Source organism: Molothrus ater, chromosome 4 (genome assembly GCF_012460135.2).
Source record: "Molothrus ater isolate BHLD 08-10-18 breed brown headed cowbird chromosome 4, BPBGC_Mater_1.1, whole genome shotgun sequence".
In the NCBI taxonomy this organism is placed as follows: domain Eukaryota; kingdom Metazoa; phylum Chordata; class Aves; order Passeriformes; family Icteridae; genus Molothrus; species Molothrus ater.
The window spans coordinates 37,588,237-37,616,072 of record NC_050481.2 but is presented as its reverse complement, the minus strand read 5'-3'; the positions used below and the strand labels follow the sequence as shown (position 1 = coordinate 37,616,072).

The 27,836-nt window shown below is 35.4% G+C and overlaps 1 protein-coding gene and 1 long non-coding RNA gene across 4 annotated transcripts in view; both read left to right on the top strand.

Moving 5' to 3' along the window:
- VEGFC (vascular endothelial growth factor C) overlaps positions 1-16,824 on the top strand; it is a 191,712-nt gene extending 174,888 nt beyond the window's left edge. For all 3 annotated transcript variants that reach the window (XM_054514659.1, XM_036382279.2, XM_036382277.2), the window contains exons 3-7: positions 1,408-1,598; positions 8,777-8,928; positions 11,562-11,671; positions 11,903-12,233; positions 15,876-16,824. In XM_054514659.1, the coding sequence (XP_054370634.1) occupies positions 1,408-1,598; positions 8,777-8,928; positions 11,562-11,671; positions 11,903-12,233; positions 15,876-15,990 (899 nt within the window). In that variant the 3' untranslated portion in view covers positions 15,991-16,824. The remainder of the gene's footprint in view (positions 1-1,407; positions 1,599-8,776; positions 8,929-11,561; positions 11,672-11,902; positions 12,234-15,875) is intronic.
- Positions 16,825-17,005: 181 nt separating this feature from the next.
- Positions 17,006-25,730, top strand: LOC118686388 (uncharacterized). The gene is made up of 3 exons (XR_004980163.1): positions 17,006-17,084; positions 19,814-19,885; positions 25,548-25,730. It is a non-coding gene; the product is annotated as an uncharacterized LOC118686388 (long non-coding RNA).
- The last annotated feature ends 2,106 nt before the right edge of the window (positions 25,731-27,836 follow it).

Below are 27,836 nucleotides of genomic sequence, written 5' to 3'. Positions count from 1 at the left end.
TAAGCCAGTGCTTGTAGGCAGAGAATGCAGGATTTATAGCAGGAGGTGTATTTTTGGACATGATATTGGAAATAATGTACCTTAATGGAGAGTTTAAAGTACACATAAGGCAAAATTTCCATTTTTGTTGGATAGTTTACCAAAATCTAGTGCCAAAAGGGAGTAAACTTACTGCTGTAAGTCTCAGGGCTGTTTAGTGTAAGATTATATTTAGTAAAATGCTGTATAACATGATACTAAGTCTTTGCCCAAATTTATGTGGATGATCTGGGCACAAAAATCATCCATCAGATTAAATCACATGCTGTACATAATTGCTAAATACATTTGCTTTAAATTATACAATTCTAGTTAACAAACTGAACATGTATTAAAATGAATTTCACATTATGTCTATAAAATTTTAAAATTATTAACATTTTATACCCAAGTGAAGTACTGTGTGGGGCTGGTTAGAATTACTTAGCAGAAGTGTGCAGAGCTAAAGCGCAGACTTGACTCAAGATGAGAATTGCCCCAGGTGAAGAAAGGACATGTGCAGCTTTAGCTGCTGGCCAGCAGTTTGAGGGAGGTGATTCTGCCCCTCCCTCTGCTCTAGTGAGACCCATCAGCAGTGCTGTGCCCACAGTGAACAGCTCAGGGGACAGCACAAGAGGGATGTGGAGCTGTTGGAGCAGCTCCAGAAGAGGGCTGTGAGGATGTTCAGAGGGCTCAAGCACCTCTCCTATGGGCTGAGAGAGCTGGGGCTGCTCAGGTTGGAGAAGAGAAGACTCCCAGGAGTTCTTACAGAAGCCTTCCTGAACCTAAAGGGGGCCTGTAAGAAAGATGAGGAGAGATGTTTTAGCAGGTCCTATTGTGACTGGACAAGGGTAATAATTTTAAACTAGAGAAAGTAGATTCACGCTAGGCAAAGGGAAGAGAAATTTTACTATAAGGATGGTGAATTACTGGAACAGGTTGCCCAGTGGGGTGGAAGATGCCCCATCCTTGGAAACCTCCAAGCTTATTCAAGTTTGGCTGGGGCTCTGAGCAACCTGATCTGCTTGAAGATGTCCTTGCTCATTACAAGAGGGTTGGACTAGATGGCAGGTGACATTTAAAGGTCCTTTCCTACACAAGCCAGGCTATGATTCTGTGCTTTAAGGTCTCCCCTGCCTGTTGGATTCCCTTTTAGTTCCATTGTGACTTTTCATCTGCTCCATGATGATATGTCATGTCCCTATGAAGGAGAAAAAATCAACTAGAAGGTAACAGAGAGAGATAGATGTGTGTTTCACTGACTAAAGGGTGTGACTCTAGAGTTTCATATTTTGGTTTCGAAGTTTAATAAGGAATCCTAATTTACTGCAGGATAGTTTTGGTTTTAAACAGTTAATTTATAATATGAAATTCCCTGTAACTTGGCAGGTATCGATACTGAATGGAGAAAAACTCAGTGCACGCCACGTGAAGTGTGTGTGGATGTGGGAAAAGAGTTTGGAGCAACTACAAACACCTTCTTTAAACCTCCATGTGTATCCATCTACAGATGTGGAGGTTGCTGCAATAGTGAAGGACTTCAGTGTATGAATATCAGCACAAATTACATCAGCAAGACAGTAAGTTCTCACGCTTTTACATTTCAAGTACTCCTTGCAAATACATTTATATTCATGCAAAATTTAAACTTTCTTATTGCTAAGGAAATAGTTGATTCCAAAATACACAGGAAAAACAGCTGAAGACACTACTGCCTGGAAAAAAAACATGTTTAACGCTCTTTTCACCAAAATATTTTTATTTTTCAGGGGAAAAAATGATGTCTCATTCTCAAATTTGAGATTATCCATGAAATTTAATTCTCTCTTTTTTTTTTTTTTCCATCTACCTTATGCCTCTATGGGGCAAGCACTTCATAGAAAACTAGCCTGTAATTTTATTGGTGTAGACTGCTGCAGGACATGTGCAGGCAGGATACATGTTTCAAATAAAGCCTTTTAGGAACGGTGTTTTACTATATTAAGACATATTAGCATTATGTACCTATTTATTTTGTTGTAATGCATCTTCTTCCAGTGTATGTGCAGGTTTTGTTCTTCAAGTTCAGGGTTAGGGATCAGGTAGGATCCAGTGCAGAGTTCATGCACTGAGCCTGTGACCTGCCTTTAAAGCAGTATATACTACATTATTCTAAGTAGATACAGGAATTATCACAATTATCTTTCAACATTTCCCTCAAAAATCATGTAAAAATAGTCATACTTAAAAGCATTTCCTAGGGTATTTTCCTGTTACTCTAGTATTTGGTAGGGGTTTTGTTGGTTGTTTTTCACTTTATAGTGTAAAACTTGCTTCCTTTTTCAAGAGGATTCATCTAGCTGAAGATGCAGTACATATTTATAACAAAGACCAAAAATTGCATAGCCAGTTATAAAATTGAAGCCCTTAGAAATGTCACTCCTTTATCAAAAAGCCTTCTTAGTGTTCTGAGCCTTTTCTCAGGGGAATTAGGGAATTTTCTTTACATCTCCTTACAGAGGGAATGTAAAGAAAACAGTAAAAGCCACTAATGTTATAGAGTGCATTTTCTGCCTTCATTTCTCACCAAATCTGTCTGTCTGAAATGCTATATCCTTCCAAGAATTTTCAATCCTAAATTTAGGCTACTGATAGACAGCCACACAGCACAGGAGTAATGTAGCTCAAATAGCTTAAATGAGGACAACTGCAACACTGACTTTGTTCAAGCCTTACCATTTTTCTCATTATTAGGAGAAACCATTGTCTCAATTCCACTTACTTGAAAGATGCAAATATAATTTTCATTTTAAAACTCAAGAAGTGAGACTTTTTTTTTTCATGTATTGGTAAAGTTTAGCTTACCAAAATAAAGGATTATCTAATCACAGAGAGAGCTGTTCCACATAACACAGATTTCCTGTTTTTTGAGCACTGTGTCAGTTTGGGCTAAATCAAATCTTTCTCTTCATCTTACTGTTCATATCTGTTGAGAGAAGTAATTTTTTACCCAGTAGAAAATGTTTAGCACTGAGTTTCTTTTTGAAGTTCTTGATGTTATTGGTGATGATGTGATCTAGAGTAGTTAAAGATTTGAGAGACTCTGAAAAGGAAAATGTTAAAGGTCTTAGTAGAAAGAAGAGGCAATAACTGTTTTGTTTTCTTAATTATTCTGTAAAAGCAAGCAATTGTATCTATGAGTTTTCTGTCTTGCTTCTGATTTCCAGTTTTATCTGGTCCTTGACAGAATGCAGTTTTAAAAGAACCCTTAATAAAGGAACAGACCTATAGCTATATATCTTCATCTGTCACCATCTCACATTTTTAAAATTATGTGACCACAGTTTAACCTATATCAGATGAGAATTAGAAAGAAAAAAAGTATTGGATTCAAGACCTTCTGTGGAATTCAGGTACCCTACACATCTATTTTCACCACAGTTTCTCTTATTTCCTGAAAAAATGAGTACAAATAGTTTTCTCATAATTCACTAAGTTTTAGCTTTATTTTTTTGTGCATAAACTCCATAAGGTAACTTCATAGTGTTCATCCTGCAGAAAAAGTGCTTAATGGGAAACTAATTTTTTTAGCTGGAGTTCTTACTGTGAGGGCAAGCTCTAGTACTGGTTTCAGACATTAAAATATAAAGAAAGATTATATCAGCTTTCATCAAAATTAATTAAAAATTAAAGAACTAAGGACAGAAATTATTTTTATAGAGAGCAAATAGTTGATTTCCAGAAGAATGGACTAGATCAGGTGTTCCCAGACTGCCTTGGTGGTAGTGGTCTAGAGCAAGGTCAATAGTTTCTAGTTCAGGCTGTGTTACTCCTTTCTAGCTACTTAACTTTGTTGAGAGAAAAGTAGAAATTTATTCTGCTTTGTATTATTACCATTTTTTCCAAAAACCTGTTTTTGTAGTTGCTAAGGGATATTTATACAAGCAGGATTGAGATATGAGACAACTACTTAATTAAGATACAGTACAAGGTCTGTGACAATATTTGAAGACTCCCTAGGCCAATTCACAAACTGCAGTAGGTCCTTTCCTGCCTGCAGTAGCTCAGTTTTTAACTGGTGGCTTGGCTAGTAAGGATCTGTGGGAAATGTGACTGCTTGGGTGTTCGTTTTGTGGTGTGGTTGTTAGGGTTTTTTCGCTGCTTTGTTATCAAGCAGCTGTTCTCTGTTTGCATGGCACAAATGATTCAGCAGTGGATACAAAGATTGTGGAACTACCTGGTGCAGTAACAGCCTGACCCTCAGCAGCGCTTTTTAATGCCCCACCTACAGGCACTTATATGTTGAAGGGAAGCAGAGGGCTGATGTCAAAGAGCTGTTTCATCCCATTCTCCCTCTTGGCTGTCAGGATGGACTTTTTTTGGCTTCTTTCAGATCACTTGTTGTAAAGGTCCTAAATCATCTCGTTTCACGGTTACAGTTATAGTCCCTCCAGGGAAAACATCTATCCAAGCAGATCAAAATTAGATTTAGAGGAGATTTTCTCACAGGAAACAAGTTAACAGCTTGAAATTGTTTGCCCAGTTTGGGATGCATGTGGTGTTCTTTTTCACAGTTCAGAGATATGCCACAAAAATCCTCAGTTGTTTTCAACATTACCATTTCTACCTTTTCCCATGAATTTTTCTGTTAGACTAATTATTATAGTGATATAATAGGTACTTTTAATAGTGGGAGATATATAAGTTCCAAATGTTTTTTGTTAATATTTCTTGGAAGAGGAAGGGATTAAAATAGAAAAATATAGAATAAGGAACCCAAGCATATTAAAAATATATTTATTTATTTATTATATGAAATACCTGTTGTATCCCTCATAAGACTTGAAACAGTTTTTCAGGAAAGTTCAAAAGTAAAATAATGATGATGTGCCATTACTCAAATAGTTTATTTTTTTTCATTTCAATATAGAGGTGTTTAGTTTTGAAATCAGTTTTATGTCCTTAGTTTAAAAATCTCTCTAGGCACATTGTACTGTGTTACACTGGTTATATTTGGCTGGCCTTACTGACACTTTACAAAGTGCAAAGATCACAAGTGATGGAAACTTAGACTCAATCAATTTAAGGGAAACTTGCCAAAATAAACCACAGGCCATCTGAAGAACATGGGGTAGTTAATGTAAATCTTGGGAAAAAAAACATACATAAATCCTGTATTTGAAAAGTATCTAGAATGATGGCCTTCCCACACAATAACAGTGTTGATATATTTTAGGAGTCAGGGAGCGTATTAATAATTCTAATGTGTGCTGATACAATGGATATTGGCACATATGATGATAGCGCTGAATAAGTTAATTTAGCCACTGAAGCAAAGAAATACTTTGTATAAAAAGCCTCAGTTTTTCTGATAACTATGCTACAAAGTCCTTCTAGTGTAAGGAAGAAGCCATCGAGGCCACAGATCAGAATTACATGGCTTTTGGGACTTTGAGTAACCTGGTCTATTGAAGGATGTCCCTGCCCATGGCAGAGGGGTTCCAATTATATGATCTCTAAGGTCCTTTCCAAACCAAACCACTCTGTGTTTCTAAGGATCAGTGAGAAGGAATATATGGAAAATCGCTTTTTCAGGAGTTCTGAGAATGCTTTTTCTCAAGTGATTCCCATCTTCTGTTAGATTTTTTTTTCTTTTTTCTAAGTTTAAAATCATATTAAGTTCTAGGTTGTGGACAGTACTTTGAAGAGAAGCCCTAGAAATGGTGTGAAAGACTGGAAGACCTGCCATATGGCTTTCTGTGATAAAACAGCCTTAGACTGGCTGAATGGCAGGTGTTGAATTCTTATTAAATACATTTAATTATTAATGGTTTTCAGTTGTTCCTCAATTACACAGAGCTTCTGTTAGTATGTGCTGTACTCTGAGATTAACAATGTGTAACTGATTTATGTTTACAATTAGCAGCTTTTCTGGAGGAGGACAGGGCTTTGTGATTGTGTGGGGGGGAGTTTTAGGTTTGTTTGGTTTTTGGTTGATTTGTTATTTTTGTTATATATATATTATTCTTTAGTTATACAATTGCTTTTTGCTTCTGTTGTTGCTTTCCACTGGTTTCTTGAAAATGCAGTGTTGGTGGCAAAAAGGTACAGGACAACATGGACCAGTTGAGGCTATTTTTGTCTTTTATTTGCCTCTGACTGGAGCAATACTCATGAATTGCTGTTTTATTTATTATAACTACTAAAATTTTTCAGAGCAATAAATGGTCTCCACTTTTCAAAGACTTCTCTAATCCCTACTGCTGTCAGATCTTACATCTTCTGGGGACTGAAGCTTATTTGTTGTAGTCTTTGGTACTTAATATCTGTATTTAGGGATTGGTACCTGAAGGAAATGGTTTTTCCCTTTAGAGTGCATTAGTCTGTTTATTTAATCAAAATTTAAAGTTGTAGAGGAAGAGAAGATTTGGGCTTCTAAGAGTGCAGTAAATCCAATCTTATAGAGAATGGGGGATCAAACAGAAATATAAATCATTTGGTCTCCAAGAAGAATTGCCCATTTGGGCCATGTGGGTAGCAGCAATAATAGCCACAGCCAACAGTGGTGCCAGAAAAAGAATTGAGAACCAGCCTCATACATAGATGTTATGAGGCATTTTACAGAGAAATATCCTTTCTATGTGTTGGCATTTGGTTGCTAAATGTTGCCAGACATGCCCTATAGCGACAGCAGATTTTGAGCTTATTGTTCTGTTGGATGAGGAAGGGGAGCAAAAAATGAATTGTAGATGTTATCAAAACCATAAAGCATTGTTCATGGCCAGGTTTTACATAATCTGAAATGTTTTACTTAGATGAAGATTCAGACAAAACTGATGCATGTTGAGTTTATTCACTTAAATAGTTTCACTGAATAAACAGTAGCAGCTATTGGGTGAGGTAAAATACGTTACTCTTAAGAGAATTTATTTGAGCAAACTGAGGGTAATTTGAGGAGGTCAAGGAAGCTAGTCTACCTTTATGTTGTTTTACTAGACTTTTTTCCTCACTACACCACTGAAGTGGTGATGGGAGGAGTTGTTAGCAATATCCATCTCCAAACTGATGCCTTTCACAGTGGAAGGATAAATGTAAATTAAGATTAATTCACATTCACCATCATTTCCAGTTCCATTACCATGATTGATACATCTCAGCTGTTTTTGTGAAATTTCTCTTGGTGATCTCCTGAATCTGAATTGGACTGTTGGGCAGGGACCTATCTCTTTTATGTGGTTTGGAAATGTAGCAGTCGTCCTGTGCTGCCATCTCCAGTGGTCTGTAGTCCGCTATGCTTTGCAGCATGGCAAATTGATCTACTGCAAGAAGATCAATACAGGAGTTGATCTACTGCAAGAAGATCAATACAGGAAGAGCATGCACTTGTTTTCCAGCTGCAGTTAGGTCCATTCACACACTCATGCTTATTTCACTTTCTAAGATCTCTCTGTAGCAGGTTTTTATTTCAGCTTCAGAAAATCAAGGTGATACTGTCATGAGAGAACAGAAAAAGAAAAAAAGATTCTCCGTACATGTGTAATATTGTAAATAAGTTCATACTCTTTGTTCTGCCCATCAATTTATACATATCTTCTAAGAATCAGCTTTCTAAGCAGGTGAATACATCCTATAATGCTGTATTTTGTATTTTGAAGCATTTAAAATTACCAGTATTCTGATTATATTTGCATGCTGTGTAAATGACATACTCTAAAGTTACAGATTTTTAAAGAGCATTGCAAATACATCTCAGCTAAAAATAAGATTTTTTTATACGATCTTACCAAGTGGAACTGGAATAAAAAAACAATGATCATTTTTAAAGGTAGTAAAGTCCCCAGAAGATGAAGAAATGTTCTTAAATGTATTTGAAAGAACGACTGAACACCTAAAAGGCAGCAGTGCACTGTTGCCCTTCTTAAAGACTATTGAAAACTAGCTTTTAAGACTTTGACCTAGTGTATCTGTCCTAGCTTTTCAGGAGATTGAGACTTGAGTTTTATAGCAAAACCTACTTAATTTGATGAAGTAGATGTCCTGAATTGAAAACTGAACTGTTCTTCTGTTATCACTTGTTCAGTGTTACTACAAGGCATCACTGAAGTTGTCCTCTTTCACCAGTTGATCTATAATTTCCACTAAAATTAAGATCTTGTTAATTTACTTACAGATTATTTTATCAGTAGTGGATATTTCTTAATACTTTGGGATAAAAAAGAACAGTTAATGATATATTTTATCAGGATAGGCATATAACTTGCACAGACACAAATACTAAAAATTTTTAAAATGTGGTAAGCTGTAGTTCAAATGTTATTCATCCAGAACTGGTGTGACCAAAGTCGACTATACTGCTTTTTTACATAAGCTTTTGTAATTGTGCAACTGATGTGTTAGGTGGTAACTTACTGTCTTCTTTATATTATTCTTCAGTTTTTCAAAGCACCTTCTGAAAGTTTCATTTTGGATTTTTTAAAAATGCTGCCAGTTTGAAGTCATCTCCTCTAGAAAAATGAGTTCTTTGTACATTTTCCTCTCATGTATTAAATGTTGTGGTAAGCAAGCTGGCATGTAACGGGGTTTAACACTAAAAATGTTAGTTGTCACATCATAGCCATTATATTCATTTTGCACATAATAATTATTTAGCAGTATAATTGAATGCTGGAAGATGACAAAAAAATCTGAACTTAAATTCTTGATAGGTTTTTTTATACGTCCCTAACATTAGTTTTAGCTGGATCTGTATCAGTTTTCTGCTTTTCCTTGCCTTTTGCAGCTGTTTGAGATCACGGTGCCGCTGTCCCACGGCCCCAAGCCCGTCACCGTCAGCTTCGCCAACCACACGTCCTGCCGGTGCATGTCCAAGCTGGATGTGTACAGACAAGTCCACTCCATCATACGGCGTTCCTTGCCAGCAGCACAAACTCAGTAAGTATCAGGCTTGTCTTGCCTTTCTCATTATGAGCAAACCTGTATAATTCAGATCTAAAATACTGCCGGAAAGTTTTCACAGTTAGGATAGGCGAGCTATGCATGACAGTAGCAGAATGCTTTCTGCAAGGGAGCTGCCATTGTTTTACACAAAGAGAATTTTACTAAATTAACATCGCCTTTCTACCCAGTAGATAAAACTGGAGCAAGATGATTTAAAACTGAAGAATAATGTATGTGGGATTTGCTTGATGAAAGAGCTGCATTCCAATTGAGACAAAAAAAAATCAGCAAAATCAATTTATTTTCAAAAGAAAAGCTAAAAATATCTCTGTAAATAATTAGGAGACAATATTTCTCTCTCAATCTATATTTTCATATTTTGAATGCTTTTTTTTAAAGGCTTGTTTTTTAGGGAATCTTTAATTCGCAAATCTTTCTTCACATCTTCATGTGCCAGAGGCACATATAAAATGGAAAGGAAGGGGGAAATAAAGGGTTAATTGGCATTCCGTAGAAGTAGCATATTGATTTTTTTGTGTGTGTGATTTTGAATGAAAAATGTCACAGAACAATCTGGCACCAGAAATCTGATTTTAAGTTATTAAAACACTTGAAGATCTCCTTCTTTAATTTAGAGTTTTGAGTGATGATTTTATGATGTATAAATATATAGCAAGTCAAAAACACATAACAGACTAACAGTTGCTTTGAGGAAGAGTCAATAACTAGAAGCCAATCTGGAATGAATTGGCATTTTTTAATAAGGTGAGTGAATAGAACAAATTTCTCAGAGGTGTTAAGCATTTTCCTCAGTGGTTTCAATCTGTTAAGTCTGGATGTTTTCTGACATATTCCTAAACAGAAATTAAACTCAAATAGAATATAATCTATCTAATTTGTTCATCAAAACATGGATCATAAACAGTAGCTTGGAAATAAATCTATTCATAATTAGTTTAATTGCATAATTAACAGATTATTAAAAAAACAAACCCAAGAGGCAGTAAGAAAGTCAAATTATGTTGCCTCTCCAGCTTCTCTGTGTTTCTAAGTTAAGAGCAGTTGAAATGATCAGTGCAAGAGTTTATTCTAGCCAGGAAACAGCTACTTGTAGTTGAGGGAGGTGAGAGTACAGATACCAGACTTGGACCAGCACTCACAGGTAGCAGTTTGTCCTGTGACTAAGGAATCACACTTCAACAGAGGTAAGACAACATAGTACTAGATCAGAATATATAAAGGTCTTCTCTACTGTTACTTAATGTATTTAAGTTCGAAATCTGTGGCTTCATGCAATAAAAAAGCAGGAGGGTTTGATTTTTGTTTTGTTTGGTTTAATTTGGTTGGTTTGGTTTGGGTTTTTTTAACAGAATACAATAAGATGGCTGTAGATTATCCATACAATTTCTCAAGCAGAATTGGAAGGCAGGCTAAAGGAAACATATGCCAAGGAAACGTATGCAAGATGTATACTGGGATGAAATCAGGAAACACTAGTTTGATAAAACATGGGGTGAAGCAGGGCAATGTTAAACTGCAGCAGTCTTTACAAGTGGAGTGATTTAGTGTGTTGAAGGGAGTGGTCTACTTAAATGATGATCACGGAAGACTATGCCAGCACCTGCATTTTTGAATGTGTGAGTAATGGTGCTCAGGGGAATGAAAAGTGCATGAAATGTGTAATATAGGTGTTGTCTTAAAAGATTAGTAGGATTTTAGAAATACTACAGAAACAATGAATAAATTACATGGCCCGGATACATGAAGTTAGGCTTGACTTGTTCAAAGATGTAATGTCAGCTGTGGTGATAAAGAAATTGCAAGCAAGGAAGATGAGATAATACACATAAATATTCTATCAGTGATTCACCAGACAGCTCAGTTCACTCATTCTTTAAAAAGGCAACAGCTGCTGTTTGGATTTTTTGCTTTCTTTGGTACTACTACCTTGGCTGCAAACTGTAGCAGGAAAAGAGGACTAAAGTGTTTAGTTGTTTATTGTCTTTACTTTTAAAGTGAAGAGGCATCACTGCTGAAAGTCTAATTCTTTAGATTCGAGAAGGCTGGTCAGAATGAGTGACTGATGAGAAAGTGTCAGCTAATGGCACATAACTTTCACATAAAGTGGAATGGAATCTGATAAACTGATTTTATTTTTTAAAGTTTTGCCTACAGAATTAATTCCAAAACTATTATTGCTGTCTTTTGACGTCTTAAATTTGAAAACATTTTTGTAGTTCAAAAAACTACACAGAAAATGATGCCTGTTACCATGCAGTATTTGGCATGCAAAAGAATTTTTATACTTGTCTATAGGAGGCTTATGTTCAACGGTTAGGTCTGCTTCAAATCAACATCAGCAAAGTAAAAATGCCATCTTCTGGAATTTGGAGCTAAAACTTGATATATGAGAAGGTTTCTTCAACAAATGGTTGAACATCTCTGAAGTGAGGAGAGCCTTTAGATGCAGATTTGACAGGAATAAAAAACAAAATTATGAATGAGCTGACACTCTTAGAAATATATTTGCAATAGTGAGAAACTAAAGCAATCAACAGCTGAAATAGGTTTTTTTTTTCCCCTTGAGCTCTTATAGTAGTAAATCAACAGCATTTTTCATTTCGCAGGTGTCACGTGGCAAATAAGACCTGTCCGAAAAATCATATTTGGAATAATCAAATTTGCAGATGTTTGTCACAGCATGATTTTGGTTTCTCTTCTCACCTTGGAGAATCTGGTAAGCACTTTCCCTTAAAGCATCAACTGTCCTTCTAAAGACAAGAAGTTGTAGTAATTATTTGTATCATTTTCTGTATCATTGCTACTACTGGTTGTTGCTGTCTTTTGATAAATGCTTGTTTTTGAAACACCATAAAAGGCATGGATTTGCTCATTTGTTCACATAAAAATAGGTGAGAGAGTAGACACAAAATTCTGGTACTAGTGGACTTCTCTGCTGCTTTTCCAGACACATCTGAAGGATTCCATATCTGTGGACCAAACAAGGAGCTGGATGAAGAAACCTGTCAGTGTGTCTGCAAAGGAGGCGTGCGGCCCTCGAGCTGTGGACCTCACAAAGAATTAGACAGATCATCGTGTCAGTGCACATGCAAAAACAAACTTATCCCTGCGTCCTGTGGGCCCAACAAGGAATTTGATGAAGAAAAGTGCCAGTGTGTATGTAAAAAGACCTGTCCTAGACATCAGCCACTAAATCCTGCAAAATGCATCTGTGAATGTATAGAATCTCCCAATAAATGCTTCTTGAAAGGAAAAAGGTTCCATCACCAGACATGCAGGTAAAACCACAGTTTTTATTTCTTTTACAGTGTTCAAGGCCTAAAATTTTGGGTTGGCCGTCAGCTGTCTTGTTGAACTGCTTTGTAGTCTTAAGTAAATAGTAAGCCTGTTGTCAGTTCAGTTTTACCTTGTATGACTTCTATAAAATAGAAGAGGAAGCTACTAGGCATAATAAGTATTCTAAATGTCAAATACAAGTAGTGACACTTGTGTTGAAGTCTCTAAAATGAGGGAAAAGATTATTAACTGGCATTACTTGTTTACAAATATTTGACCTTTTAAGTGACGTAGAAGAGTTAGAAACATCAGAAATTATCTCTTCTCTATAACTCAATTTTATGTTTGCTGAGAAGAAGAAACCAGCCTGGTTACATAAGCTTTACACATTACAAAGCCTTTACACTATAAGTTTCACTTCCAGCAGTGCTACAAATATAAAGCACCTACATTTTAAAAGAACATTCACACCTGAAGAAGTCAGGCACTTAAGAAGCTAAGAAATGCCATAATAGATATCTGATGTTGATTTCAATATCTCTCTTGATTTAAAGACTTAGTATTTGAGGGAGGAAATTAAGTTCAGCCTTGCTCTGTTGTGTTGTGGTTGAATACGATAGAATCCTTTTCTCACTTCCAAGGACAGTATGACATAGGATGCTTTTACCTTTTTTCTGAGCTGTTTTTCTTTTGTCTTTGAGTGCAGAAAGCAAGGTTTATATATGTTGTTACTTTATGCCTCTAGAACCAATAGTCCTGCAGATGTTAGCCCTGTTAGAGGGGGCAATCTCTCCTCCTTAAGAAACAGCATAGGTTTCTCACATTTTGGCTCTGTCCAGCACAAGCTGTTTCTAAAAGGAATAAAAATCCTGCAACATCCTTTTTATCTCTTAAAGATCCCTTGCTCATTTAAAACAGCATCAATTATACAATTTAATTTCTATAATAAAAATATAAAATATATTTATGATGCAAATTTATTAAAAATAAATTGATGTACCACTCTGTTGAGCTTTGTGCTAGACGTGTGAGCTCTAGACACGAGCACAATCCTGTAGCCATGTCCTAGACAGCTCCCTGTCCTACAAATAATGCTTGTAGTTTCTGGTTTTGAAGCACTAATATTTTTATGCATTGTAGCTAAAATGCCTCTGCTTCTAGTGTTACACCCTGCTGCAGATGAAAGGAATACAAAATCATCTACAAAGCACAGGATGGGAAGGGAAAAAAAGCTCTCAGCAGATTGCTTTTTAAGGTGATTATGCTGTTTATCAGCCCAAGAAGTAGGATTTCCTCATTTCTTCTATGGAGTTGTTAGAGTGCTCATTGTAACAATCTGGGCATTCCGCACAGCAAAAATTCACAATTATTGACCATAAAGAGAAAGTTGCTTCTGCTTTGCCTGGCACTATGAATAGTGACTAAACATCTATCTTAGCTCCAGCATGCTCAGATTTTCCTCATTGAAACAGACCTCTGTCACATGAAACCACTCTGTAAACAGCATTCAGACCAAATCTCTTGAAAGACCTGGTCTATTGTTCAGCAGTTTCCTAAGGAAACCACATTTATGTAGTTACAATGACTCTACTGCTATTCACCTTGTGCTACCACCTCTAAAATTTATTTTGGTCAGTTTTGGCTGGGCCAGATAACTAGGAACTTCATCTGTTAAGCACTTTAGAGGAGGAGAGGGACTTTCTTGCTCTGTTGAAATGTCCCAAATAAGGATAAGACTGAAGTAACCTGACCTTGACTGCTGCTAGACACAAACTCACATGGGAGAGGTGCTGTATAGCACTCCAGCTGCAAGTTGAAGTTCACAAGGACGCATGAATCCTAAACAAAGTGAACTCCTCATGCTTAATGTATTCATGAGTGCTTTTCATTGTGTACAATCAGAGGGATGTGGAAGAGTTTGGGTTTGCCTCTTTTTCTTCTTATTTAATTTTGCTGTCATTCAGTACAATGGTCTGAACTTTCATGCCAGAGACAGCAAGAAGGTGACTTCAGTGTTTCATCCACTCCATCTTTTTTCCCAGAATGGACCCCTGGCTGGTTGCTTGTTCACTTAGAATATTAGATCGTTCCACAAACTTTTTCGTTGCCTTTTACCACTGTTTCCAAATTTTTGGGGGAATAGATTGCTAGGGGTTTGAGAGATTCCCATGAGCTGCTACACTTATTTCAAATCTCTATTAGGTGGCACAAAACAATGTCACTCCCTTAATTACAGAGACCTCAGTGGTGAACTAATCTGGGATAAATGACATTGAAAACACTGAACATGATGTGACTAGTTAATAAATGTCCCATTTGCAGTCTTCCTCATTCCTTATCACTTTCCTCATAGTCAGATTCATTGGTTGAACTGGATGGTGTGAATTAATGTAACTGTAGTGTAGACCTCATATCATAAACAAACTATTGCAAAGTAGTATCCAAAACAGTAGTAGAATCCAAAACAAGCACACAACATACTAACTTATTTGCAACAACAATAAGAGTCACCACAAGACTGAAACAAGAATTACCTAGGGAAGAGGAGAGTGACATTGCACAATTTAGCGTGCTGTATGTATGCAAGTAAGAGTTATCGTAATAGATCATGGTATCAGTGTTTCACAAACAGGCACACATTATTTCAATACAAGTTTTAACTATAACTGTGCTGAAATTCAAGACACATACTATTGTCTTTTGACTCATTGCCAGTGTCTGAAAAAATCACAGACTTGTACTTTGTCTCTATTATACACCAGAAAGTATTTAGCATTGTTATTGTAAGGTTATTTTGGGTCAAGTTCTTGTTTTAATAGAAAAATTAAATAGGAAAAGGAAGGGTTCAGGGACAACCAGAGATATTATCTTTGTATAAGTTCTATTTTTCAGTCAAGGAGTTGGTGAGGAAAACTTCTGCCACTGCACAGGGAGATGTGATTTGTGATTCAATGCCGTATTATTGTTAAACTTATTTTAATCAGGTAGACACTACTTCTGTTCTTTCTCCATTAAGATTTATCAGAAACATGATAAATAGGCTCCGATTTTTCTTCAGAGTGCACACAGATGCAATATGAATGCAGATATATTCCCACTGGCTCAGAGACTGGCAGTGGGAATTTGCAACTTGAAAGGAAGTATGTATGTTCTCATTTTCAAGATCAGAGTCATAGTGTAACATATGTAGACAAACCTCTCTCAGGCTTATTGAACTAGTCAATAAGATGAGAAACAGTCCTGGGTAGGAGGGTGAGAGATTTGGTTATCACCTAATTCTGGATTACCACCTCCAATTTGCAGCATGCCAATCTGAGTACAGAAATATATCCTATTTTCAAACTAAAACTAAAAAATAGTACACAAGATTAGAATGCAACTACAACCAGCAGTGTGATAAAAAAGTCTCTATGTATCTGTTGCAAAATAATAATTTCAGTATAATTTGTTATTGTTTCATTGTCTTTTGTGAAAAATAGTTCAACTAAAATTGTCATAAGAACATAAAAACTTAAAATATATGTATTTGTAGGAATTAAATATTCTGTTGAGAAACAGCAGTGTGAAGGCACACAGCTTTCTGTTCCAGTTAACTACAAACAATGGTTTTATATTAATGCCCACCTTTTTTCCCCTTTCTTCAGTTGTTACAGACCTCCGTGTACAGTGCGGACGAGACGCTGCGACGCTGGCTTTTACTTCAGTGAAGAAGTGTGCCGCTGTGTACCTACATATTGGAAAAGACCACTTATGAATTAGCCAAGAGAGCACTACTTGCTACACTGGTGTACACTTTTCCATTAGAACAAAAGAACAACAGAAACTTTGCTAATAATTGGAATTAAATGTTCACCAGAGACCCTGTGGGGTTTTCAGAGACAGACTCGTGCTTTTCTCAAGACGTGGAAAGCAAATGTAGAAAACAACTGGGGTTCACATTTTGTAAAGAACTCAATAAGGACTTGTTTTCTGTCAATGACCAAAAGCCTAGGTTCTCCTTCTTGTGATTTTTTTTTTAAGAGATAATGACTATATAATTTATTTCCACTAAAACCATCGTGCAGCATTTCTGTTTATAGCAGTAACAATTGTTAAAGCTCACTGTGATCAATATTTTTATATCATGCAAAGTATGTTTAAAATAAAATGGAAATCGTATTATATAATGGTGAGAATGTTTAATCATCTGCCTAAAAAAGGAACTTGGATTCAGCTCTATTTTCTGTATTCTTAACAGGGAAAGAAGCAGTAAGGAGAAAGCACTGTTATGAAAGAAGGATGCAGACATTTTCTTGTACCTGTTGTGTTTGCCATGTGGCAGAATTATACTGAGGGTTTTGTGAGCCCATGGTACTTCTGTCTCTAGAATGAAAGTAGCAAAGGCATAATTAATAACAAGGAGAACAGTGGAGATTCTGTACATTGCCCAAGTATAAGGGCTATGTTTACAGCACAGCAGCAACTACTCACATTCTAATATATTCATCTACTATTTTATTTCTTGGTGTTATTCCCAAGGAAAAGTATAAAACTATGTCTGTTCAAGATTATTGGCATGTAAGTGGAAATACCAAGATTGTTTTTTATTTAGTGTTACAGGCTACATTATAAATTTCAGAGCTAAGTCTTTCAAAATGCTTTTATGAGTTTACCATTATGTAGTCAAATCAGATCTCTTGATCATATATATGCAGATCATGTATACAGATGCAAATATATTTTGTAGGGGAAAAAATATATTCTAATGGGGACATGAAAGGACTTGTACCAGTCTGCTGTGTTGACACAGTCTCTACATTGAAAAAATCTCTTTCAGAAAGTATGAAATCAAACATCTACAATTTTAAAACAAGGTAAGATTTTTAACTTAGAATTTGGAAGGAAGTTTTTTACTTACAGAAACTTTGTTGGGTGCAGAGTGGAGCAAGCAACGCTGCAAAGCAAAATGTTTGTGACAGGAGTGGCCAGAGCTCTAAAAATAATTCTGCTGGGTCTCAACAGCTGTTCTTAAAAGAGTTATTGATGAAATAGTATTATATTCCAGAACTTTGGCCAGGAGGGGTTGCTTTTCTAGATTCTTTGTATTTCATAAGTTTTAATTACTCAGTCCCCATCGTGGGTTGAGGCAGTGTAACAGGATGATACTTTGAGACTTCACCACTTTCCACTGTCTGCCTGCTATTCTCAGTGTTCTTCTTAAGAGGCCAGCTATTTATTATCCAAACAGGATAATAGGGTGAAGTTCAGGCATGCAAATACTGAACAATGTCTTTATTACCATATTGCTTCAGCAATCAAATGCATGTAGAAATGTGGATGACAGTTTAACATTGATGTACAACTTTAGCTGTTATAAGAACTCACACTTCCATCAGTAGGATTGGTAGTCACACAAATCATCAGTGTCTAAATTGGCAATGTTGACATAAGAGCTAGAGGTTAATGTTCAAATTTAATTCAGTATTCAAAAAATTGAAGCATCCACTTCTGTAGGTTACCTGCTTGAAGGAAGCCTAAAATACCTTAAGAAACAATTGAAAAACAAATTGGATTACTGCCGTGACTTGCATTGGCGAACCAAAACCACTACACTTTTATAAAGACATGAGGGAAAAAAACCCCACTGTAAGTGAAGATGTTAAATTTCTGTCCCAGACCAATACAGAAGAGAGGCAGTGAAGAGAAAGACAAACCAAATCTGATACCAGGAACAGAGCTTAAGTAAGCAGGTATCTAACTAACAGATCAAAAATGTACTTCTGGTTATAAAGCAGAAGGGCACAAGTGAAGGCAGAACAAAATCTACATTCCATCACATGATTCCACAGAGATTATAAGAAGTGCATGTTAAAACAATATGCAAATAAAAAAACCAAACCCTGCAAAACTGAGCAATGATCAAATGTCTAAATTTTTTTAAAGAGTTCATGAAAACAGGTAATAAACCCATTGTGGCTAAGCAGCTACTTGCATTTCTACTGAGTAAGTATACCACAGTCAAAAATAGTAAAACCCATCTGAGTAGGGAAGGGAAGGCAGGAAGTTCAAAAATGAGACCAGTGAACAAGAAGTTTCAACATTATCACAAACACTAGCATCCAATAAGAATTACGTTCATGAATGCACATTTTTTCTTTCTTAACTTTCCAAGTATTGAAACTTTTAAGCATAAATTATGCCAATCTAAGTAAAATAAGATTTATAGAGAGCCAATTCCTGACTTGTAAAAGTTACCACAAAATCAGGTTTGTGTCTGAGCAAAGTGAATAGTTAGCCATTCACAAAATTATGTAGATGCATAGAATAATATATACAAGCAAAATACAAGATTATTTTCTGATAATCACAATCTCCAGTTCTACTTTCCATGAGCATAGTTTTGTAAAAATGCATTATACATAACACAAACATCAGAATTACTATCATTACTAGTGGAGAGACTGTACAGATTCTATGTGATAAATGTGATCCCATTTATCTCCATACTGTCATGAAATAATCTTTAGAGTAGGTCTTCCTTGCATTTATTACAAAAAGTAGCTTACAGGTCTACACTGTTTTTGTTTTGAAGCGATACTTGATTATGATCTCTTTGAAATTTTCATTTTCACTTCAAACCTTGATATTCTTAAAAAAATATAAAAATAGGTTATACAGCTTAAAAGGAGATTTGAAAGATAGATGATAATTCTATATGCAAGTTATTCTGCACTAACTCCAAATAAAAAGCTTGTATTGTTATTTGTCTAAAATCCCTGTACCTTGTACAAAAATTACAAGGTGGTTGGGAGAGGGAGAGCGCATGTAACTGCAGTAAATCACATTTAATAGTAAACAGACTTATGCTTGCATTTCATCAGGAATTTACAGCAGTTTCTGTACTCTTTCAATATTGTACTCTAGGGAGACCGTAAATTCTGCAGGGTAAGCCCCCTCTACCTGCATGACCAGAGGGACATGCTATTTACAGTGTCAGTGTTGTTAGTCAGCTGACATGTTTGTTCAATTCATGCTGAACAAGTTGACAGTAAATCAGGTCTCTCAGCTCTATTTGAAAGACCAGCATGAAATCTTGCATATGTACTGTATCATCTTGAAAGGCTTAGTGTGAGGATTGCTTTCAGTATTCTCATTTTCAGTCTTAAGATCTCAGTTACAACTCCAGCTGCCCTTGAATTTTTGCATATCTCCCATTTCTTTCAAGCATAACCACCCATCACATCTATACCAAAAGACAGGAATGGAATAATTAATGCAGTCAGTAAGCTCATCAACAGATTAGCCTGAGGAACAGACTGTGTTCTTTTAAATATTATTTATTTTGTATTTAATTTAAGGATATATTCTTAAAATATTTTGATATAAATATATTTAATTTTGCATCATTTGGAGGTACAAATGGTTGCTGTCAGGTAGAAAAGTTTGAAAGTGTTCAGAATTTTCACAACTTTTTCATTTAGAAAATATTCATAGGATGAATTCTTAATATTACAGGGGTTTTGCTTCCTCAAAGAAAATAAAAATAATAGTTGATAAATTATTTAATAGCTTCTTTTTGTTCTCTTTTCGTTTTGCATTTCAGATAAAACTATTGGGAAAGAACACAGGACAACCTTCTAATTGAGTGATGAAATAATAAGATCAAATGAATCAGGTATTAATTTTTTTAAAATTTAATTAATATTAATGGCTAATAATGACTAATGAAATTAGGCCACTTAAATACAAGTTTAAGACTCCACAATACACCAGAGATCTCAAAAGCTCTGGAGAGATGAAAACGTTTTTATAGAATGCACGTATAGACTAATTTTATCTATACTCTCTTGTCCAAATGTTGTAATGGAATGTGGGCAGTAGAAAACATTAGGAGGTCATCAATTTTATAATTAAAAGTTCAAAAATTTTAGTAATTTATCATTAAAAAATTATAATTTATCTGTAGTCTGGATCTGTGAATTAGGGGACCTTGTTTCAGCTTGAGAATGTACTAAATTACAAGTAGCAGATTCCAGAAAAAATAATAAAAATCTTAAAACACATAAAAAACATGAAAAACTTTGCTCTTTTATATAAGCATTTCTGCTTCTGGCAAACAACAGAAACCTCTAGTAAGTGTTTATTACCATTTATTCCCTTTTCTTCTCAGCAAAACCCTGTCATGAAAATAACATCTTGTAGATTCAGGTATTTTTCCTGATCCTGAGTAAGGCTGTTGTATCCATTCATGACAGTCACTGCCTTTCAACTGCATTTCAGCAAACTTTATCCCTTCTCTACATTTACAATCAGCGGTATGTGGTCACTGAACTCTTCCCCTTTGCTCTCTTTCTCAAATTACTTCTCTTGGATTTCTGCACCACATCTCAGTCTCCCTGTAAGAGCATCTCTATTTCCCTGTCAGCCTTTTCCACATATCACTGTTAGCTCTAACCCTTCTGTATCCCCTTTTTATCCAATCTCTCCCTAAAAATAGCATTGCTTTCTTCTCTGTTATCATTAACACCACTTTATTCTCTCTCTTAAATAATCATGCCAACACTGGGATTAATCTCATTTTAGACACCTACAGTTACTCTTCACTACACATACATGAAAGCAAGTGTTAAAAAAAAAGTCTGAAACTTTACATTCCAAGTTTGCAAATCCAATCTGTCCAAGCAAATAATAATAATAAATATAATTACAGTTGAGAGCTCCCCAAAGCAAACTTGCAAAAAAAGATAACAGATACATTGATCACTCTAGCAGATACCACTTGAAACAGAAAGGATAATTTACAAACAAAAAACCAGTTTATAATATCATTCTCTCAGTAAAAAATTCAAGTTTTAATTCTGCAGTCTAACAGTGCACTCACCTAGTCCTTGATGTCCAGCGCAGCGTTTGGAACTAAATTCAGCCTTGTTACTGAGTTTGTGTCCACATCTCATGCTGTGTGGGGAGTAAAATCTTGGGCTCGAGGGTAGGTAAGGAGACTTCTCATATATCCCACAAAAACTCTGAGGTCTGTGCTCTTCCTTAGGACAGATGTATCCACCACCTGCTTTGCAGCACTGTGAAGACAGATGAAATGGGGTTATGGAATCTTTTCCAGAAGGATAATGCCGTTTTTAAGGATAGATACTATTTGTAAGCTCAAATCTTATATCTTATTGATGTACTGTTCACTAACCTGCCCCCAGTCCAGTAATTTGGCTGGAGAACACTTTTGGGTCAATGTAGTCCATGAGGTACAATCAGATTAGATACTGTTGGTTTCAGCTTATCCAATCAGTTTTTGTAAACCATTTAAGAGACACTTATTTTGAAGAAGTGCAGCAAATAACCTCTAACTGAAGCACAAAAATACCTTGGACTTGTATTGCTTCCAGAAAGAAAAAAACCAAAAAAAAAACAAAAAAAACCAAAAAAACAAACAAAAAAAACCCAAAACAAACAAACAAAACCAAAAACCAGACAAAAACAAAAAAAAAAACCCAAAAAACAAACAAAAAACCAAACAACAACAACAAAAAAAAAAAAAAAAACCAAACAAACCCCTAATCATATGAGCAGATACACTGCCTGGAGGCTTAGTTTGAAATAAACTTGAACTAGTACTAAGATCTAACTTCACTTCCAAGCTATGACCAAAATACAAATATATGTTTTTTGTAGAGAATAATCTTTTATTAAATGTAATTTCTAAAAATAAGAGAGTGAGTTTTCAAACCCATATTGATGATGTTAACTGTCAGGCAGCTGTGTGACAGCACACTTGCATATTTATTTGAAAGAACAGGCTGTGCAGCAATGAGATGTCTTGATATTGCTGCAAGTATTACATATAAAAGATCAGTATTCTTTTGAAAGATTAATAATAGTAGCTTATGCTTTAGAGAATCCAAGTGGTAGAATTTTATCTGTTCATTCAGTACATTACTGCAATAAGTTTAAAAACATTCAGCTTTCATAATCAGATGTCTTTATGTTTCAAAGATCTACAAGTTAACATTTCCTTTTATTATGGCATTGTTCTTTGAAACATGTAAGAAGTATAGCTTATATTCTTAAACTGTAGCTTAATTTGAAAAACAGTTCTAAAGTAACTGTTTTCAATTTAGTAACTTTAACAATGATAAACAACCAGTGGGTGAAGAAAACTCCACCTTTCCTAGCCTACAGTCTCAGTTCAGTTATTCACTCTATCTCCGGTCAGAGTCCTGCAGAACTGTGCACATGGATTCCTAAACCAGCATCTTCTCTCTGAGTGGTTTAGAATTGGGAATGCAGCTGCAGCCGCCGGTGCTGACAGATTCTGGGTTCTTCTGTGACTTACCCATCAGGCAGCTTCTAGGGCCAGCTTGGAATGAAGATCAGCTGCTTTAGGGGCTTCCTCAAACTCCCAGGAAGAAAAATAGGTACTCAAAAAAGTAAAAATAAATAAATAAATAAATAAATAAATAAATAAATAAATAAATAAATAATCTCGCCACTGAAAAAACCAAGAAGAGGTTAGCTGAATGCAAGTTCAATTCATCTGCAGGATGAGGCTTGTTGCTGACATCACTGACTCTTCTGATCTGAATGGCATTACTCATTTCAGTGGCTTCATTGTAAGGCTGTGATCAGTCTTCAGAGTAGCAAGGCCTGGGAAATATCATCAAGCACTCTTATTCTTTACAGGTTGTTCTAACATCATTGATTACTGAAGAAGGGAAAAGCTACTCAGGAGTATTTTACCTGAAAACTCCAGGTTTCATAGATGGGTAACTATAGCTGTTACAACTCTCTAGCTTGAGAAGACATCATGCCTAAGTTTTGTTCCTTTTCCATGCAAAATGAAGCAGCAGATATCTACTGGAATTTCTTGTTAGCTCTCCCAGAGAGAGCCAGAAACACTGTGAACCTCAAAGCACGCCTCATGGAAAAAGTACTGAAAAAATAAGACCGAGAAAACTGACAATCCCACAATTTATGAAGTGTTAATTAAGATTAGGAGCATTTGAAACAACTTCTACTGACAGCAAAACCACTCATATGAGGTTTGGGAAGTTGTGAAATAGGCAGCTTAAACCAAATTGTGGTCTCCACTGTTTTGTCCCTGCCATGAGAGTTTGCAACACAGTGAAATGCCACACCAAAACATAGCTAAGCCTTAAGCATACTCACCAGTCAGTGCTGAAAATCTCCTTCTCACTGAAGAATCAGTAAAGAGAAAGATGAAGGATACACAAAGGAAAAAACCACAATGAATTAGATTCACAAATGACTAGATAATCACTGTGAGTGATACCTAAATCCTAAACTTAGACCAAAAGGATTCCTCTTTAATTTGCTCCCAGTTCATATGAGGCAATTTCTGAAGAAATTGTCCCTAACCTGAAGATGCACTTTTGCAAGTGCCTAGAATGCAGTGTATATACCTAAACTCCATCAAGACATGTAAACTGATGACTTCTCTATTTAATCTGTGAAGTAAAATTCAGTAGATACTCAAAGTTCTAACAGCTTTACACCCAAAACTCAAGTGAAAGGTTCTCTTAGTTCTGTTTAAGTTATTATACTTCATATAAGTAAGGAAGATTCAAGTCAGAAATGGAGAACATAAAATTCTAAACTAATGTGGTTGACTTGACCAGGATTCTGGTGCTATTTATTTGACCATCATGTTTTTGTAAGAGAACAGCAGATGTTGGAGAAGGGGTTGAGCTGTCCTGGAGATTGCCACGTGCTGTAAGCCAGTAGTTCTGGAAATTTTACAAGTATGAGAATAAATCCTTTTCATCTAGTTCATGTGACTATTTCTCATGGGAAATGCTTTTGTCATGCTTTTCTTCTGTAAGATATAACATGCTTTGCTCTCTTTGAGTAAGGGAGATTAAATGGTTCTTCAATGTGCAAAGAAACTCCACATATTTTTGTGGTTTTGCTGTGATTTCAATAATTTGTAGGGTAAATTGACACAGTTAGAACTTATTTATACTTAAATTTTCAGCAGCCTTGCCAGATGCGCACTTGATTATTTTGGAGTATTTCTTGGTTTACTATGCTTATTTAATACTTTATATATACCTCAATGAAAGCAATATATTTCCATTTCCTAAGCTGTCATCTTCATGCATAGTAAGGTATAACCACTAAAATAATTCAAAAAAGAAAACCATTTTGAATGGGAAAGCCTCTTTAATAGATTTTAAACAATTGAAGTATGAGTTAAATGAGAAAACTTTTAATTTGAAATTTTTTGCAAATTTTTTTAAATTGAATTTTTTTTGAAAAAAATTATCATTGAAGCAATTAGATAATGTTCTGCTTGCCTGTCTTCAAGACCCAAATGTCTAAATTGATACTTAACACTTACATGTCCAAATTTATCTTAGCAGAAATGAAAAAACAAAAGTAATTGCCTTTCAAAGACAAAAACAACATTCAGGAATTGATGAGAGCTGATCCGTTCTACATCTAAAGCCTTTAAAGTTTGTTTTTTCCCTTTAATAATGTTAATTTATCCTTATTATTTACATTGCCTACATTTACTTTTGTCTTTACATCAAATAAAACAATCATTGACCTAAACTGTCATCTGCTGAGTAGAAAACTGTAAGCAGAGAAGGTTGCTCAGTGGGATCATTCCATCTGCTAAGACACACTGAGTATGAGAAAAGCATTGAGTATGCCCTTAATGCACTGAAAAATGATGTTGTGAAAGCTAATGTATTTATTTCTTTAGTTAGAATTCTGATACATTCTGGTTTACTTCCAGATTACACCAAACAGTATGCATTTCTAACAGATCTAATCTCCTTCTCATGCCAAAATACAGAAAAAAAAAAGTTAAACATACTCTCTAGAGAGACCTAAATACAAATAAGACAGAGAGCACAAGGGTTTCATATCATATAACTCCATAAAAACATGATTTCAGTACTATTCATCTATTTCATATATTTTCAACAGATGAAAAAATGTATTTAATTGAAAAACAAACACAATAGAAATAGCTTTCTCTTGCATAAGCCATTTCAGACCAGAATTAGGCTGTTTTCTAAACAGTCCATAAACAAAATACTAATTCCCATGACAAGATGCAAACAAGACATATCCTCTATGTCACTACAAATTTTGATGAGAATTAAAACCACTTCAGGTTCTGCACAACCAGGTATTAAAATCTGGTATCCAGCACTAGTGAGACAGGCTGTCTCACTATATCTAATTCATAGATAGAATATATGCAGTTTATATGCAGTCTGATTCCCTATAATGTTTACAATTATAAAAATACAGCCACTGGCCAACTTTTCTGATCCATTTCTATCCTTCTCCTGCAGGTCCTGTTTCTGTGAGAAACACCACTATCTTCACAAGAGCAGAGCAACAATCTCCCTTCTGGTTCAGCTGGCTTCATGCATCCTTCTATATGGAATCTCATAACCCACATCTATACACATCCTCCTAAGTATCCAAAAAAAATCTGTATTGTGGTCCAGAAAAGGGGAGCTGTTGCCTTTGAAAGGCAGGATGAGAGACAGTGAGGAAAAATAATGCAGAACAGTTCTGGATCTGTAGCAAAACCATCTGTTCCCATTCCTCCAAGGGTGCCAGAATTGTAGCTCAGTAAGGCTCTTTCTTTTCTTCCCATTGCTTTCTCTTGAAATTAATTATTTCAGTCCGTTTGTATGAAGAAATAGGTCTTGAATTCTAAAATGCTTTAATTGGGAAGTGCTTCCCAGGCAGAATTTAAATTCTAACATCAAGTCAAGCAAAAAGATGCTTAAACTATGGCATAGCTCTTGGTGACCTCTGACAATTATGTTCTTTTTTCAATGACTGATCAACAGAGTAGCTATGTTCTTATTTTTTGTTAAAAAAATAAATATTCACATAAAAGTATAGAATATAGCTGTTTTTTCTAAATATTAACAACAGTTGCTAAATTCCTACAGATATATCTCGCTTACTGATAAAGCTTATATATCTCCATAGAAATAAATAGAGAAATAAATAAATACGAAGTATACATACAATTAACTGACTAAAAAAATCAGAGAAATTTTGAAGGGAAGTCTGGAGTAAAACTGTTGTTTTGAACACCTTCCTATTTTGCTAGATAAAATACCATTACAGATACATACGAGAATAAATTTTCAAGGAATAAAAAATCTCCTTCCAAGTACCACCATGTCCTTACAAGTAATAATGAGAATTCTAACCTAAGAAAAGAAATGATCCCTCTGCTCGGTCTTAGAGCAGATAATCTCAGATACTGCAGCAGTTTGCAAACCTTTTCAAGTGTGTCCCATGATACATTATCTCCTCAGTATGTATTATGAATGACTTACAGACAATAGGGGTTTTCTTCCTATTATATAATGGGTAAGAGAAAAAAATCTATTTTAAGTAGTATTACCTGAAATTAATTTTATGTAAAATGGTACATCACATCTCTCTGAGTTCCTGTCGCCTTTTAGCTTCACCACTTAATTTCTCGCATAATCTCTCTATAGGGCTTTCTCTCCCAGCATTGTTTCTGTAGTTGTTAGTTGATTCCCTGTTCATCTCCCCACTTCCAAAACTGATACCAGCCACTGTTTTCTCCTGGATTACACCACAGCCATTGCTGGAACATCCAGCCTCTTGGATATTTTCTCTGCCTACAGTGATAGCAAGCTGTCATAAGAAAGGCCTGAATGTGGCATCACATAGTTTGTCTCCTAATGAAGCAGCTCAGACCCAAAATTGAGCACAGTGATTTTAAACTACAGATATTTACATTGAAGGACATTTAGCATCTCCTCTTATGAGATTCACCTTCTCTTTGATAAGATGTGGTAATGAAAATATCAGTCTTCCCACTATTCTACATACAGCTTCTCCCAGTTTGAATTAGTTATTGAGCAATGGAGATGAAACTCTTAATTATGCTCTCTGTAGCAAATTTCTAAATTTGTGCAGGAGGATAAGAAAGTGCGCTGCTGAATGCAGTTTTACCTTTTCAATTTCCTTTTATGTGCTAGCTGCACACCAGTTAAAACTGAAGACTGAAGGTTATACCACTGGGCATAAAATTCTGATTAAAATGGTGTGATTCTCATGATTAAATAGGGCATAGATACACTGACAAATTAGGAAGTAGTTTTGGTTCTGTTAAGCAAATGCATAAATATTTCTGAGCTCATTGACTGCCCGAGTACAAACTTGTATACTAGTTGCTTACACTGGGAATGTAATTCCAGCTGCTTTTCCACACAGCATGGTGAAACTGTACAACTTGTGGATGAAAACAGGAAAAATTATTACTTTGGATTAAAGCCCTCCACGTTTTTTTCTGTGATAGGAACATAGGAAAATTATGTGATGTTATACTCCATTCATTAGTATCACGTTTGCTCAGTAGTCAAGTAACCACTTGTTCCTAAGTGGATGACTGTGCCAGCAGCATTTTTTGGACATAAATTAAATGCATATTTGACACTTAGTTCTGCATTAGAATGCTTTCCAGAAATATTTTAAATAGTAAGTCTAGGAATGCTAATTATGCATCATTCAGCATTACAAAACATATTTTTCAGCAATTACTGTCTTTAAATATTTAATCCAGTTTTACCCAATATTTGGAA